This window comes from Aulostomus chinensis, chromosome 23 (assembly GCF_037954235.1).
Source record: "Aulostomus chinensis isolate RoL2024-O1b breed Wild chromosome 23, RoL_Achi_v1.0, whole genome shotgun sequence".
Lineage (NCBI taxonomy): Eukaryota > Metazoa > Chordata > Actinopteri > Syngnathiformes > Aulostomidae > Aulostomus > Aulostomus chinensis.
The window spans coordinates 15,239,621-15,255,908 of NC_141342.1; the positions used below are offsets into that span (position 1 = coordinate 15,239,621).

At 39.1% G+C, this 16,288-nt stretch overlaps 1 protein-coding gene and 1 long non-coding RNA gene across 11 annotated transcripts in view; one reads left to right on the forward strand and one right to left on the reverse strand.

Moving 5' to 3' along the window:
* Window positions 1–16,288, reverse strand: part of LOC147239742 (calcium-activated potassium channel subunit alpha-1a-like) — an 80,208-nt gene that overhangs the window by 28,845 nt on the left and 35,075 nt on the right. For 7 of the 10 annotated variants that reach the window (XM_086196196.1, XM_086196202.1, XM_086196199.1 and 4 more), the window contains exons 4-12: window positions 12,154–12,247; window positions 11,954–12,065; window positions 7,082–7,157; window positions 6,009–6,084; window positions 5,669–5,839; window positions 4,293–4,384; window positions 687–797; window positions 463–568; window positions 295–377 (exon numbers count right to left, since the gene is read on the reverse strand). In XM_086196196.1, the coding sequence (XP_086052322.1) occupies window positions 295–377; window positions 463–568; window positions 687–797; window positions 4,293–4,384; window positions 5,669–5,839; window positions 6,009–6,084; window positions 7,082–7,157; window positions 11,954–12,065; window positions 12,154–12,247 (921 nt within the window). The other 3 variants (XM_086196197.1, XM_086196203.1, XM_086196204.1) reach the window with 3 other exon arrangements.
* Window positions 1–16,288, forward strand: part of LOC147239743 (uncharacterized) — a 51,011-nt gene that overhangs the window by 25,777 nt on the left and 8,946 nt on the right. The window lies entirely within an intron of this gene.

Below are 16,288 nucleotides of genomic sequence, written 5' to 3' on the forward strand. Positions count from 1 at the left end.
ACAGCATTTTGACAATATAAACATCCAAACCCTCAAAGAAAATCTACATCGAGCTTTCATGTATTTAACAATTCAAAAACATGTAAGAAAAGTTGACATAGAACCGAACTTTAAAGTGAGCATGATAAATTGTTCCTGTAGTTACTAAAATTAATGTGATTATTTCATTCTTTGGAAAAAGTGACAGCACTCTTTATAATCCCTTAAACCCTCTTAAGAAGTGGGAGCTGAACTGAATTTTCACACATCAAAATAAAAGCCTATGTCCTGTAGACGGTGTAGTCAGGGGTTTACCTCATGATATTGGATGCATCCTCAGCATCGGGGTCCGCACAATATTTGTTGGCTAAGATCAAACAGGCGTCGGCCGATTCAATCTGAAAACACCACCGCACACAGTTCCTTTCTACAGCTGCAGTAATAGGCATCTAAAGAAGCTCCGCCGGAGGACGTTTTATCTACCTTGACTCTGGCCAGGTCGTGTGGGTTCAGGACAGACCCTTGGTAAAACTCCACCTGGGTGAAGTGGCGTTTGAACAAGGCTTCCAGCTCAAGATTAGGGGAAATACTAGGAGAAAAAATACAAGAGAAAAACTCTCAAATGAGAAAAGCTATTTCTAATCCTTTGAGAAGGATTATTATTTATTGAGCAATGAAATTAGTTGGGTTTTTTTCCTTTTACTTACTTATGGAGAAAAACTATTTCTACATTGACATCATCCCTGTCCTTGTGTAGGAAGTCTTTTAGAAAGTTGGACACACTCTCAAGTGTTATATGACCACAGACCACGATGTGCCTGGAAGATGAGGTGCAGAACAATAATAAAACTAAAAGATAATTGAAACAGCTTCAAAAAAACACAAACACACTGTCATCAATTTTTCATTTTCATCCTAGAATCAGAAGGTAAATCTGAGATGACGGGGATGGGATGGACATGAGAAGTAATCAGTGGAGCGACATGTTCAGGTGATTTGAAATCTGGGTGGGATGAATAAAAATATGTCACAGAAAGGATGTTTTATGTTCCTGTCATGATGAGTGGGAGCTGAATGAGTTGGGCACTGTGGATTTCAGTATCAGATTATAAAGGATCAGAGTTTACTTAGAGGAGATTATGGAATCAGAGCACAGTCTACCTCCACGCCCGCAGATCCTTTATGTAAGGAACCCTGTAGAGATTCAGTACTACAGTGTATCTTTCTTTCAAGAGTATTCATGAAATAATTTCAAATGTCTATTCAGGTAACATTTTTCTGGCAATGCTGCTGCTCAAGAAGAATCTCAGCAGTTCCCTCACAGCTTAAATTCTAGCAGAAACACAATTTATTATTTAACACTACCCCTTCCAATATTTTGTAAAATAAACCACTTTCAACTATGAATTAATTATTAATTAATTATCGTTCGAACGAAAGGTTTTGGACATGCAAGATTCCCACCCAATAGCAACGTTATAAATATGTTAAGACATCACAAACAGCAGAGGGAAACAGAAAAGTAATGATGACAAATAAGAGTAGTTAACACAAATATTAAAATGTATATTCCGTGTTGAATATTTAAATCTGGGGAGCTAAATCTAAAGTCTTTTTTATTTGAAAGGCATCCAAGTGTTCTAAAATTCTCCAAATCGTTGGTTGCTCCTAAAATGTACCAATTCCATTCCTTTTTAATTTTTCTGGTTAGCCCACCGTGCCTATGTGAGTATTTCTGTAAAATATACTCACACATGAACGTATCACCACATGGACAAAAAAGTCTCCTATGCTACATAAATCTGGAAATAATAAACATTTTGTTTAATTTCTTCTTTTTTTTTAAATGGTCATATAAATAGGCTCACAATCTTCCAATCATGACTTACTGAATTGTTATTTTTATGAATAATCTCAAATCTTACTGTTTAAGATACGAACAACATTGAGAAAAAAGGATGACCACCAATACGCAAAGCACCAAAAAGCATGCTGAGATGCTAAGCTGTATTTTCTGTTTAGGGAGGCTTTTTTTTTTTTGGAAACGGCTGTAGAATTTATGACACAAAGGTTTTAAAGAATAGTTTGACATTTTAGGAAATGTGATTTTTCACTTTCTTGACGAGAGATCAAGGAGTAGATTGAGACCACTCTTGTGTCTACGGATATGAAGCTGGAGCCTGGAGGCAATTAGCTTAGCTTAGCATAACATTACATTAAAATTGAAAGCAGAGCTAAAGCTAGCCTACTCTTGCCAATTCTAACACCCCAAAAACACACTAAATTAAAAATATGTCATTGGTTTGCGGACTTTTTAAACAGAGACAACAACAAAAAAATCAGAGAAAAAAAATTTACATTGAGAGTTAGCATACTACACTAATAGCCTCCATGATCCTAGCTTGTCGCGAACCCACAGACACGAGAACGGTGTCGTTCTTTTAATGTGACTCTCTACAAGAAAACAAACATTACAATTTCTCAAAATGTGAAAATATTCCCGTAAACTTGGGTTTTCGTTTATTCCCGAAGGTGTAGGTGTGGGACTGAAGATGAAGGCCAAGAATATTCAGAAGCAAAGCAAGCAGAATAAACAAGCACAGCAGCGCAATTTAGTTTGGAAAAATCAGCATATAGAGCAAGCAATGGGGCACAGGACTCGGTGGGTTGGTTTAGTTATTTCATCAGTACAGTTGTCCAGAAGGAATCGTGCGTCTTAAAATATTTATGAATCGATGTGTTAATTCATCTGTTGACCTTGGGGCACAAAATAGAGCTATTAATGGTTACTCCCAGGTGGAAATCAACATATAATTAACAATTTATCCCTACTTTTAAGGCCTTTGAGCGGTTCGATCAGTCCTGTCTCCTTTGGCGACATTTGTGTTTTATATCCAGCGGCTGTAGGAGATTAAGTATTGAGAGTAGTGCTGTGTATCAGCTCTAATATTTTCTTCTCAATATTAGATTTTTGTTTTAATTTATTTTTGCTATTTGTGTTTTTGACCAGTGTGTAAATTTAAGCTGGAAAAGGTGCGAAGGGAGATGAGAGAACAAAACAAAGCAACGGTAGACACTTAACTTGATTTACAGACACGAATGAGGCACAAACATACACTGACAATAAGCAGCCTAATTACACAACAGTGACAAAAACACAGAACTACATGCAGGATTTTCTCCAAATATCTCTTGTTCTAATAATCCTTTTAGATTTATATAATTTAAACCCAGAAGGACAGCAAGAAGTAAAAAGTACAATATTTTTGACAGTTATACCACAGCCAACCAACAATTATTTTGGTCTATTCTAATTCAAGGACTGTACGCAATGTAGTTCTCGTTTAAATTCAGACCTGAATCACTTTAAACTGGTGATCAAGGTATGAAGAAAAAAACCAGTGACCCTGCTGGCAATGGCTGCAATATGACCATTGTTAAATCTCTTTACATTTAAGGAATTCATCATTTCTGTCTTCATATCACAAGAATAGTTCAGTGAGAAAATCCTACATGTTTAACCTTTAAGCATAGAAGTAAAATGTACATGTCAGCTGTAATCAGAATAATAATTTTTCTCTTTTTTTTTGAGCTGTCAAAGTGCTTTTTCTTCTTTCAACAAGGAGGGGAAAAAAATGTTTACCTTTTTGAAAAAGTCGTTTTTCTAAGGTAATACTTTTTCAAGTCGTTTGAAATGATTGCTTTTTAATGAAAGCACGTCACTGAAACCCAACCGCACTTAACAGATTGGTTTCCCCCACTTGTTTTAAAAGTGTACGACTTTAATAACTCATTAACACCCATTGAAATGTTGATTCCATTGCAGCGTAAAAGCAGACATTTATTCATGGCAAGCAGACGTGACAGCTAGCGCACATAAAAGTAAGCAGCAGCGATAAAACACATTGAACTCTACACATGAATCATGGCCAAGTTCTTCAGTCACAGTGTGACTTCAGTGCTAATGGAGATTATTACATCTCAAATTACAGTTTTATGATGTCAAGTTAAGCAAAAAGTCAGGCTGCGTCACCTCTTTATGAGAGGGCCACTTGAGTCACACAAAACCACACCATTAAAAGTTTGCTGTTTTTTTTTTGTTTTTTTTTTTGTTTTTTTTCATTTGGTTGACTTACTTTCTGCCTCTGGTCGAGTTATAACTCCCTCCATATTTCTTCCGATTAAGGATGAGAGCAGCAATTTCTGGCACGTAGCGAGCAAACATGGCCTACATGCATGGAAAAGAAAAAGAAAAGTGCATGCAGAGAAGGTTCTACTGCGGCGGAGGCAGTAGAGCCTCCTTGAATACTTACTTTCTCCCATTAACAGCACTATAGGAACCACCATATTTCTTGCGGTTTCCTATTAACTCTATGATTTCAGGGACGTAGCTCGCAAACATGGCCTAAGGAGAAGATAGGAGACAGAAGAAGAGACTAAAAAAAAGATAAGCAAAGAAGAGCAGGTCCTCTATTTTTGCTTTAAAGAAATCCATGAAGTCTGAGAGAGGAACTATGTGCAGGAGTTGCATGAAAACTTATTTGTTTACAGGAAAAGGGAGAAAGAAAATTAAAAAAAAAAAGAGTTGCAGTGCATTCAAAACAGTCATAACTGACTGAAGAAAACTGTGAATGTAGCCTGAGAGTCAGTTACATTCCAAATTTCATTAAAAAAAAAAAATGCATGAAAATGGTAGATAAATAACCATGCTGTATTTAGGGATACTGAAAGAAAATAAAGGAGAAACGTGGTAGCTGATGAGAGGAATATCAATCTGTGGTAGAAAAAAATATGAAATTTAAGAGAAAGCCTTATGTGCCATGTTTTGTCCAACAAACACACGCCGGCATGATTTAAATAATGCAGCCAAAATGGATGGCCCACATCACCTTCAGTCTCCTGAGGAGGCTTTTAATTTTAATAAGCATCACTGAATATGTAAAATGTTACTATAAATGTAATAAACCAAAATGACATACATTGTTTTGTAAAATATAAATTCATACGGAAGTCATGCATATTTATTTTTCCTTACAGACACGTTTCAAACAAATGATCATTAGTGAGACGTATAGTATTTTATATCTCCCGAATTTAAGTGTGACATTCATTTTGTAACATTACAGTATGTCACTGTACTATTTAATCTAATACTCTATAATATCTTAATCCAGATTGGAGAATCCTCTAAATGACTTCAGGGTATTTTTCTTCATCACGGCGTCTGTCGCTAATTCCAAATATTTTCCTTGTGTATTCCATCACCGCATTATATTCTGCCGTCAAATACCCGTACAGAAAGTGAGATAATGTTGCTACATCCATGGAGGTGCGCTATAATCAATCATTCCCGTGTCATTGTGTTTGTTGGAAGGGAGGGAGGGGAGGCGGGAAGGGTGGAGCCACCTGAAACCGCAGTAATTTAGCAGTTAACCGATGCAGAAATTCTTAAAACTATTCTACAGAAATGAATACGTTAGCACAATAAAAGTTGAGATTTACACCAGAATAAATGCTGCAATACTGTAGACAACCCATGACAACACATGACATGCAACGACATCAACCGTGGAGAGTAAACAACATGTGTCCAGGGCATCCTGAGCTGGGAATGTCCCGGTTAGAACACCTGGTGTGGCATGATGATTGGTTACATAGAGCAAGAATAAGTAATGAGAGGGATTTTTACCAAACCACCAAGGATGAAGAAGACCATAAACAGGCGACCCAGGGTGGTTTTTGCATAAACGTCTCCATAGCCAACAGTGGACATAGTAACCATGAGTAAGTAGACACATTCCCAGTAGGAAAGTGTCTGGGAATTTTGGAAGTTTTCCCAAGGATCCCCTGAGTTTTCCACCTGGAACAGAGGTTGATATTTATACAAATGCCATAAAAACAGAAGAAACAGTTTCTGCTTTTGTGTGTGTGTGTGTGTGTGTGTGTGTGTGTGTGTGTGTGTGTGTGTGTGTGTGCATTTACTACTCCAACATACTTCCTGTTCTACTTCAACTGTTCTACTAACTTACCAAGTGTATGAAGCCTGCCGCTGTTAGCCATGTGCTTATGAAGATTGAACACAGGTTCACCAGCTTTATTGAGTTGCTGCCAGACAATAAAGCAGGAGAAAATAAGTATGATTGGAAAGTTGAGTGCTATTAGTCATGACGTCACAGAAGGAGAACATACAGATCTAAGATGTCAAAAACACGTCGTTCGATTTAGAAGGCGCATGCTCCAAGACGTAATATACAGCTTCAATGTCAGGTTCTTCCTATTGATGCATTATTATGTAGGATTTATAAGTGTCTCTTTCACAAAAAGGCGTTCAGCTACGTTTTTAGAGACGACCCTTACGGCTACAAAAATACCAATATACAGCGATGCCAGTCAGTGTTGTCAATACCTGCATAAAATACATGTAAATACCAAAAACAAAAAGAAGTTGCCTCCTGCTGGGCATCAGGAGAAATGCAGTTTTAGGGCATTTCTGCATCAACTGGAAACTACTTCCACTTTGTTTATACAGTTTATGTTAATAATATGTAACAAACAGTTGCATCTGGCCAGACTGGACGCTACAGGGACTCGCTATGTCCTCTTGTGGTAATAAGTGTAATGTTTTGGACTACAAAACGTACACATTGTAACTTAAACTAACACCGATTGAGTCGTATCACAGGGTGAAAGATTTCACAAGCCCCACACGGCCAAGCTGCTCCGCCTTTGTGTGTTTTTGTCTTTATCTGAGCGCACGATTGAGGAGATTATTCTACAGCATTTCATTGCACTATAAGCTCTTCCTGACATGACATCTGTGCAAAAAAATAAATAAATAAATTAAGCTTTAGTTCGAATAAAATAGAGAGCCGTTTTACCCAGTTTCTCATTCAGCACAGCACATTACATGTGATGTTTGTTCCAAAATCAAATGAAAATAAGTGCTAATGCTGTGTTTGATTTGGCAAAGCAGGGCAAAAATGCAGAAATGTATGATATAGTTATAAAAGTAAAATCAGTACAAAGTGTTCATGCACTGGCACACATGACGACACACATTACAGTCTGACACAAAGTTAGATATGAAATATAATTCACTTACCTTGTCTTTAGTATATTCAAAAACTGTAAAATTTCTGAGAACTGTATCAACCTTAAGGCCCTTAAAAACCTCAAGCCTGTGAGACAAAAAAGATCATAAAGACATTGACTTTGTAAATAAGTATCAATCAAAATGACATTTGTGTTGTGCTCTGAGAGGAAGTCATACCTTTCATACTCTCATCCATGTTTATCAGCTTCATTGGATTCATTTTGGTTAAAAAATAAAATAATGAGCTCCGACGGATCTTAGAATACTAAACACTTACTGTTTAAGTGAAATATTTACAATTCTGAGAGAGAGAAAACTCCCTGTTTCCCGCCCGTCTCTTGATCAACTGATAGCAGTCTGTTAATCTCAGGAGCTTCACACAACGCCGGCATCTACCTGATACATGTTTCATTCCTACTGAATGAAATGTGTGGGAGATGAAAGCCCGGATTAGATGGCAGACAGGTGGATGCTGTCGTGCCAAACTAAACGAGTAAACAATCATGACGTCAAATCCTAAATTTGAGGTTATTTATGGGAAGGAGAAAAAAAAGAAGAGACTTGGCACCAGTTGCCGTGAGGTCAAGGACACTGTTACAGCAACAACATCAGCATGGACAACATCCGCCTACCTCGGCGCGTCAATGACTGGGTCACACAATCACAACCTCCAAGTGTTGTTGTCTGTCCAGCTCAGATAATCAACACACAATTTCCTGTTAAAACACACCCCGTTAAACAAAAGTGGAACTCATTTAGCTGCACAGTAAACTTCCCACCTTAAAGCCAAATGATTCCCAGATCCCAATGAGTTTGGAAAATAACTATCCGTCGCAGCGTCGGCGCTGCATCCCAAGCAAAGCAATCAAGTGAAATCAATCCCCACGTGTTTTCATTTCCCTGCTGGAATTGAGTTGTGCGACTGCCAAACGACACAAATCAAGACGTTACAGGAAACCGTTGAGCTATAAAAAAAAAAAAATGTCAGAGATCGACACGACCAGCGGCGTGCCTTGCCAAAGCTCATTTTTTTCATTTCAAGTTAGTGTTTGCCAGACGAGGGGAGCATAATACCGAGTAAATCCTGAACCTGAACCAGCTCCAACACTCAAAAAAAAAAAAAAAAAAAGAGAGAGAAAGAGTTCTAGACATGCCAACCTGTAGCTTTAGAGGAGATTCCCTTCATGGCCACATCCTGCAATTCTTACCCCAGTAGGAGACTACGTGGAAGCATGAACCCAAAGTGTAGCAGAAGCTGTCCTGGTCCTCTTTCTCGCTGACCTGCCCGTGGCCCATCCTGACCCTGTAGCCTTTCTGGAAGAGCTCTCCAGTTGATTTCTTCCGTCTTCTCGTGTCTGTGATTGTCTGAGCGTGCGTGCCTCCATCGGGCCCCCTGTACACTAGCATCTTAGTGGGAATCATGTTTTGTCTCCTGAATGTGTTTCCAATGTCACGTCTACTTCACAAACACATCTTCGACGATTCTTCTCCAAAAATGAGGAAAAACAAAACAGCTTTACTTTACTAAGATCAGCACCCAGCAGCAATTTGGCGTCAAAAAAGAAAAACGTTTTTTTTTAGTTTTTTTTTTTTTTACTTCAGATCTTTACAGTAGCAAACAGGCGTGTACAGCGAGCTTAAAGCAAACCCTTTTCCCATCAGGATATTAGAGTGTAAGCTCCTTTAGGATTCATCCAGGGAAAAGAAGAGGCCGAACAGCGAGTCTGTCCATCAGCTGGCTTCACAACGTAACCTACATCCCCAACAACAAGCCTCCAACTGCTCCTGACAATGCAGATTTTCATTCTTTAATCTTTGAAAAGAACAGCGTGTATCTTTGTCTCACATTTACAGCTGAAAACAAGTCATGTGAGATGTCCAGCCAAGCTGTGCATGTAAAAAAAAAAAAAAAAAAGAAAGAGGAGCTTTGGCATTCGTGTATTTTTTGATGGATTTAGTGATTCTGTAATAATCCCTAAATTAATCACAGATGATGTAATGACAGCTTTTGTACTTGAAGTTAAAACTAAGTGCACAGCATAAAATGTGTCGCTGCAAAAAAATAGAAAAATAGAAAATCCAGCAGTGCAACAGCTGACGGACATCGAAGTTCCTTGAATCCGACACGGGGAATACATTTGAAATACATTCACTGGTACTGTCCGAGTAGTACTACATACTCTCGAGATCCTGACAGTATGAAATGAGAACAGGCGTTCAGATCGGAGCTCGTGCGTAATTCTGATGAAGACAAAAACATTTCAAAGACGTTTAAAAAATGTAACGGAGTTAGAGTTTAACGAAGTGGTCATAAGGAATATTTAAAAGTTACAGGAATTGCAAAAAAGCAATGTCCAGGAGTGGAAAAGTTAAAAGTGAATAAAACCAGAAAGCCTGATCCTGGAAATGTGTTTCATGAATTCCTGAATATTAGAGTTGTATATTCCCTATTTCAGACATATGTGTCCATATACATATATCTATATCTATATGTGTGTGTGTGTGACATATGTATATGTGTGTGTGTGTGTGTGTGTGACATATGTATACGTGTGTGTGTGTGTGTGTGTGTGACATATGTATATATGTGTGTGTGAATGTGTATTTATGTATTTATAGATGTAGATATACATATATGTATATACACACACACATATATTTTCATACGTGTGGAGGGGGGGTATTTTTAATTGACTGGGTCAATGTCATCTTGTTTCATCTTGATTTACTTTAGTACATCATGATGATGACGTACCAAACCTCAGAGTTTGACATCAACTGCAGTTTAATGCCTGCCAGTAAGTTTTGATGAGGATTTTTTCATTTGATGTTTCAGAAAATTTTAAATTCATGTACATTTTTCCCATAGATGAAGGAATAATTATGAAAATGAACTCCTACTAAATGAACCCATGAACTTGGCCCCACAGTTCTGAGTTCTAATTAATGAACTGATGACTTTCTTTGAAAGTTTGGAAGTGATGGACAAAAGGTCACAACAATGAAGGAGAATTAACAACCAAATTTGATTATATCCCATTAATATGGGATGGTTCTCTCCAACCCAGATTTGGACATCAACTTTTAATAAACACAATTCAATCCTAATTAATCCATCTGTGTGACTCTTGTCCTAAAATCACTTTCCGTACTTTCCAGTGAAATTACCGACCCTCGAAAGAAAACTTTCCCAGATTTTCTTGTACACTGAAATAATACTAAAAAGCCTTTTCTTTGCCTTTGCACTTGACTTGGATTAAAGTTTAGCAAGATATGAATATTTCAATGTATAAATTCATTTTCATTGTCGTAAAAGCTGTTTTTTTTTGTTGCTGTTGTTCATGTAATATGTTTCTTGGCTGGTTAATTTGATTTCTACATGATGGTATTTTCACCCATAGAAGTCATTGGATGTGTTAGTAAGAGAGATTATTTGTCCGAATTGTGTCAAAATATTCAGGCAGGAGGTTTGCCAGATTGTCAGTCTGGTCGAGCGCTTGGTGCAATATGGAGGTCTGGTCAGCGCGACAGCTGCAGCCAGAGCTGGTTCTGACCTCATCACCTGTTTAGCTAAATCGGCCTCTAATCCTCCGCAACCACTCGTTCACTGAACGCAGAGAAACTTCAGTATTATGGTGACTGTAAACTTCCACCTTCACATCTGCTGTTTTGAACGCTGAAGAATAAAGAGACTAAATCTGCTGCTCCCATGAGCAGTGAGGACACTGACCACCTGAGACACACAGCCGGACAACAGCGTGCTACCACTTCACCTCCGTCTGTTCAAAAAATGAAGAGAGGCAGACATAAAAGTGAAAGGAAATCCCACTCCTTTGAAATGTTGCATGTAGAATTGCAAAACAAGCAAACCAAAGCGCATCAAGTCAGTCGGTGATTCATTCAATTGAAGAAAAGTGCAACTTAGTACCACCGCAGTGATGGAATTGCAAATAATGTAAAAAAAAAAAAAAGTATGCTGAAGATGGCAACTCTTGCTCAACACAACTTCTTCTAGACGAGTGTAATACACCGCATGTCCCTAAGTGCCCACTAGATGGCAGAAACAAGCACCGCATGAGCCCAGATGAAATGCACACATTGAAATGATAAATCGCTCTTATCTATGGAACCTCTACAGCTGAGGGTGTTCATGAGCCACCGGGTATAAAAACGCTGTAATGCAGATAAAAATGATCCCCAGTGATCCTCTAATTCCTTCCAGCTCTATCCCGGTGATGAGCTTCACACATTTAGCAGATTGACTTCTATTCTAGCACTCCAGCCCCCAACAAAGCTTATTAACTTTTTTCCCCCCCTATTCAACCGTGTACTTTTCAATCACACTACGATTTCAGAGATGAAGGGCGCGTGAATGACAACTGCAGAGCAACGGCTAAAGCACAAAGTCACAGGCATGTAAGATACATTTTCATTCAAACTCTGGGGTTTAAATAGCACACCGGACGGCAGCCATGTAATATTTGATAGTGTTGTCGTGCAAAGGAGCGCCGGTTTGATGTGTAGAACTTTGGTGTCACCATGCTTCTCTGTTTCCATGCTTCACCAGAGCCACAGTTTCTAATACGATGCACCGTGAGGATCTTTCAAAGTTCTCATGCATGTCATGCAAAGCCCCAAACATAAAACTGAGATCATTTCATGACAAAACTATCAAAAACTACATGGCTGAAGCTGCAGGTGTGTCTAATCTCTCGACATTCAATAGACAGACGCTGGTAGAGTATCTGATGAGTTGCAGTAGCACAGTTAATCCACCAGATGGCTCTACAGGCTTCTGCTGCTGCTGCTGTGGAATCAAAGCTCAGTTGAATTAGAGTTAGAGAGTCACTCAGACTCAGCGGGAGATGGGAGCGTCTTTACCGAGCCAACTCCTGTTCAGGTAGACGGACACAAACACCGGAGGAACCGTGAAGAAGTCCACCACCGAGTTCACCTCCAGCCAGAACCACAGCTTGTCATTGGCGGCAATAAACTGTAGAAGTAAAGAACACAGAGGAGTCATAAAGGAAGTGCTACAACTACAAACTGTACATGTTGTACACCAGGACGGTTTTACTAACTCGTAGGCCAAAGTAGAGCAGGAAGAAGATGTTGAATGCCATGTCGATCTGTAACGTGAAGTCTTTGTAGAAGTTCTGACAGGACTCGATGGGACTGTTGGACAGACACAGAGACAAAGCATCTTATTAGATCTCATCGATTTACTCAAACGTTCTAATCAATATTTTAGGAAAAAACATGAGTAAAATGCATTCTTCTTTTTTCCTGATTTTTTTTTCTTCAGATTTCTTACACGAGAGGCTCGTATTAAATGTGCAATTCTTTTTTTCATTTTCAAATTTTATTTTATTTCTGTAGAGAAAGGACATGCATATCATACAAGCAGCAACCGGTTTCTATACCTTATTAACCCTTAAATAACTGCAAAACGACTAGAAGAATGTGTCATATTCCAGGTGCAATATTACATATTATCTCATCTTTTTAGGTAACGTTAAATGTGATGGAAATGCAGAGCCAAAGCAGTAGTTTAAGGGTTAAACGCATGCAGAAGTTGAAGTTTTTTTCTCGTATGAAATCAAGCAGCCATAGCAAATGCAGTGAAGTCTCACCCTCAAAAAGCTTGTATCTGGCACAAAGAATTCAAATAAAGAGAAATAATTAACCAAGTAAATGGGAATGTTAGTACGATGCTGTTGTAATAGTCACGACCTAGAAGTCAGAGGAGAAAGATCCTTTCATGAATGACTGCTGCTGTGAAACATCGCTTCACTGCACTTCAAGAGTTAATTATGGCCGATGCGGAATATCAGTTGATTTACAGTAGCGTTTGAGCGAGTATCTGACTTCATTGAAAACTGTTTGACTGTGTTAAACATACGCACAGTTGAGTTCCTTTTTGATTGATTCCCCCCCCCCCCCCAAAAATTCTTTTGATTAATTTTTAGAATCACTCAGATATCAAAAATATGCAGTTTTCATTGACTTGACGCCATTAAGCACGTAAATGAAACAGGAAGACAAATAATATTCCCGCTCTAAGACTTCACCTTGGAGCTCAGGGGACTTTTTCCACTTTCTTTGCACAACACAATGAATTGAAAATTAAAAAAATAATCAGTTCATGAATAAAAAATGAAATTAATTATTAGTAAAAGTGCTTTATTGACTAACGTAGGTGTCAGGGCTCCTTTGAGGACGTTACATTCCGTTTCGAACAAACAAGCATAATTTGGAAAAGTCTTTAGACACTTTTTTACTTTCTTAACTGAAGTATTTTGCCTCCCCAGTATGAAAATGTATCCAAATTAATGAACCTGAGGAGGAATTATTCATCCTCAGCATGTGAGCAACTGGGACAGGTAACATAAAGCACGTTTGATTGCTAAAGAGGGCTCCTGGCTCTTTGCCGGCCCACTTCCTGCGTCGTGAGGGGCCCCTACATTCAAATTCACCGGCCTCTTTAATGCGCACCATTTAACTCCAATCTCCTGTGCGCTGGTTAAAACCACTCGGATTAAAGCAAATTGCTTTTGTTATGTAAAGAAAAATCCAATAAACTCTCTTTGATAAAATACTGTCCTGTCATGGTGACATTATAATACCTCTGGGATTATTTTCAACCAATCTGATGCAGAGCATTGAAACTCCTGGTGAAGAGTGTGTGAGGAGGAAGACTCCAACACTCGTGTCTCACAGTTTAATCCAGGTAGCGTTGGGAAGAAGAAGAAAAAAACATTGTTTTGTATTATTTAAACCCTCCACACTCTGGAAGTCCAACCCCAATATCTGTTGTTCTTGTTTTCATTTCGAAAAGAAAGGAAAAATAACAAAGTGAAGGGTGCAAATGAAAGTTTTGCCGGTTAATAAAAGAGAAGACATATAAACAGTCCAGTGGTAAATTGATTACAATCTAAACATCAGTGCAGCCGAAGTAAACCAGATGTTCCAAAACTGATCTTTGTGCTGCTTGAAAAACACCTCCCACTCTGGGAAGCACGACTACACTTTCTCTTGCTCAGAAATTCTGCCCTTTCCCACTTTTCCCATGAATCGGAGAAAATGAATCTGGAGGGAAACAAGGCGTTCTCTCAGTCAGACTCCCCCCTGCTGGTCATGAGGCAGAATGCAGGCTCAAGGCACTTCCACGTTGGGTCTATAGAGGTGCTTTACAGCCTTAAGCCCTTTCTGGAACTGGAACTCAAAGGCGGACTATGGGTCAAATGTGAACACACACGTTAAAAAGTTTAAAATTGTACTAAGCACCCAGGTTCCCTTTCTTGTATTCTAATCATTTTATTTATTAATGTCTATTAGGCTTGTTATTAGTATTAATATTATTTCTTTCGACCTGGCGGGCCTCCTAATGCTTGACATGTCTTGACAAACCACCTCAAACTTGGCGAGTCGGAGGAAGTTTGTCATGTTTAGATGGGGAATATTAACTATTAATCACACGAGCTGAGGCAACGTGAAGGTTTCTTCAGCTGCAGCGACAAACTCCGAGGAAACCACAGCGACTCCAACAAGCTTCGACACTCGTTTGGCTTTTAAATCGCCGCTTTGGTTTTGAATAACACGATTTCACGGTCATGTTTGTCAGTTTGGGCTCAAAGTTTCAGTACTGCGACTGTGCAGAAGCATAATTCTGTGTTGGCTTCACGTGTAATAAATGTGGCTGTAACCAGATAAAAACGATGTGTCAGGATGTTGATTTGTCAGCTTGTTTTTGTGCGAGCACAAACTTCAACGTGACCAAGCATTCACTGCGCCTCTCTAAATCTAAACTGACAGGTTTTGATTCTCACTGCTGCATATTTGTTTTGTTTAATAAAAGAAAGTGCAAACCGAAGCAGACAAACTGAGACCAACAGCTCAAGCTTGGGGAAGTGTCTCTCCCACTTGGACCGAACCGGCGTCTTCGTCTCTGTAGCTTTTTACTATCAGCTCTTTTAGACTGAATCTAAGTGGGTCTGGTGCACTGACGTCTCTCCGGTTTTGCTTCCAGTCGGGTCAGTCTGTCCGTCACAAAACAGCTTCAGCAGCCTCAAAGGACTAATTACAGGAAGGGCAGTATCTGTTACAGTCTGCTGCCACTTAGAAGCCTGCACAAGGGCTACTAACTGGTTGCTCTTTGGCTTGAATTACTGGGAATGTTGGGATGACAGGTAGAGGAAAAACAAAAAAAGTTGCTTAAATGTTAAAAAAAAAATGAATGAATGACAATAAAAGTAGAACAGGGAGCAAATGAAAGGGTAAAAGTCATCACAGTGATGGAGGAGCATGATTCATCACGGTGTGTTAATCAACGGCTTTTGTTAAAAGGTTAAAGTGAGGGGTCAAGGGTCAACCCCATCAGGTGAAAAGGTATTAGGCACCACTGCGAGCAGGCACTGAGAACAGGAGGCTACAGATGGCAGTGGCGAGGATGTAACTCTACCTGAGCTTGTAAAGATAATGAAATGAGATCACGCTCACAAACGACATCAGAGCGAGCCAAGTCCTCGTCTGTGCGTGAAATAACCTCAGTGCCACCACGAGCCAGATTATACCAGTTTAAAGACCATTTTGTCCTCTCTGTCTGAAAATGACTCCCACTGGTGGGGGGGACGACGACACCCTTTTGCCTTGATAAGAGCTTTTATCACGGTGTATTTTGCCGGACTCCTTAATGGCACGTCCTGTCCAAACATGGTCAGGCTGCTGCAACCGTATACTGTCGGCACACGGAGCTAAAAGGCCCCTCCGCTTCCTCTGGTTTGACGAGAGATTGGCGATTGTTCTGAGCAGGAACTTTGGACTTTTCCTGCCTGGTTGAGAGTCTGACGCTTTCATCACACAGGATATTTCATCTGTTTTTCGACTACAGAGATTTCGAGTGAACCCAAAGGTTGTTCACCTGGAAGGGGATTGGATTTAAAAAAAAGAAAAACAGCCAACAAGAACATGGAGTCATATACACAACACAAAGCACTCAACGGTATTAAGGCTGGTATATGCAATGATTTATGTGAGGAATACATTTAATTTTCCAATGACTCATTATAATCAACAAGCCGTTTTGCCAGCAGGATTTGAATCATTCAGACTGCTGCAATTCTTACGTTTCTACGAGAGAAATAGAAAAAAAAAAGTGTGAAACCTTAAGAAATAATAAAAGTAATCCCATCTGCAAGTCCAAATATTAACATTTTC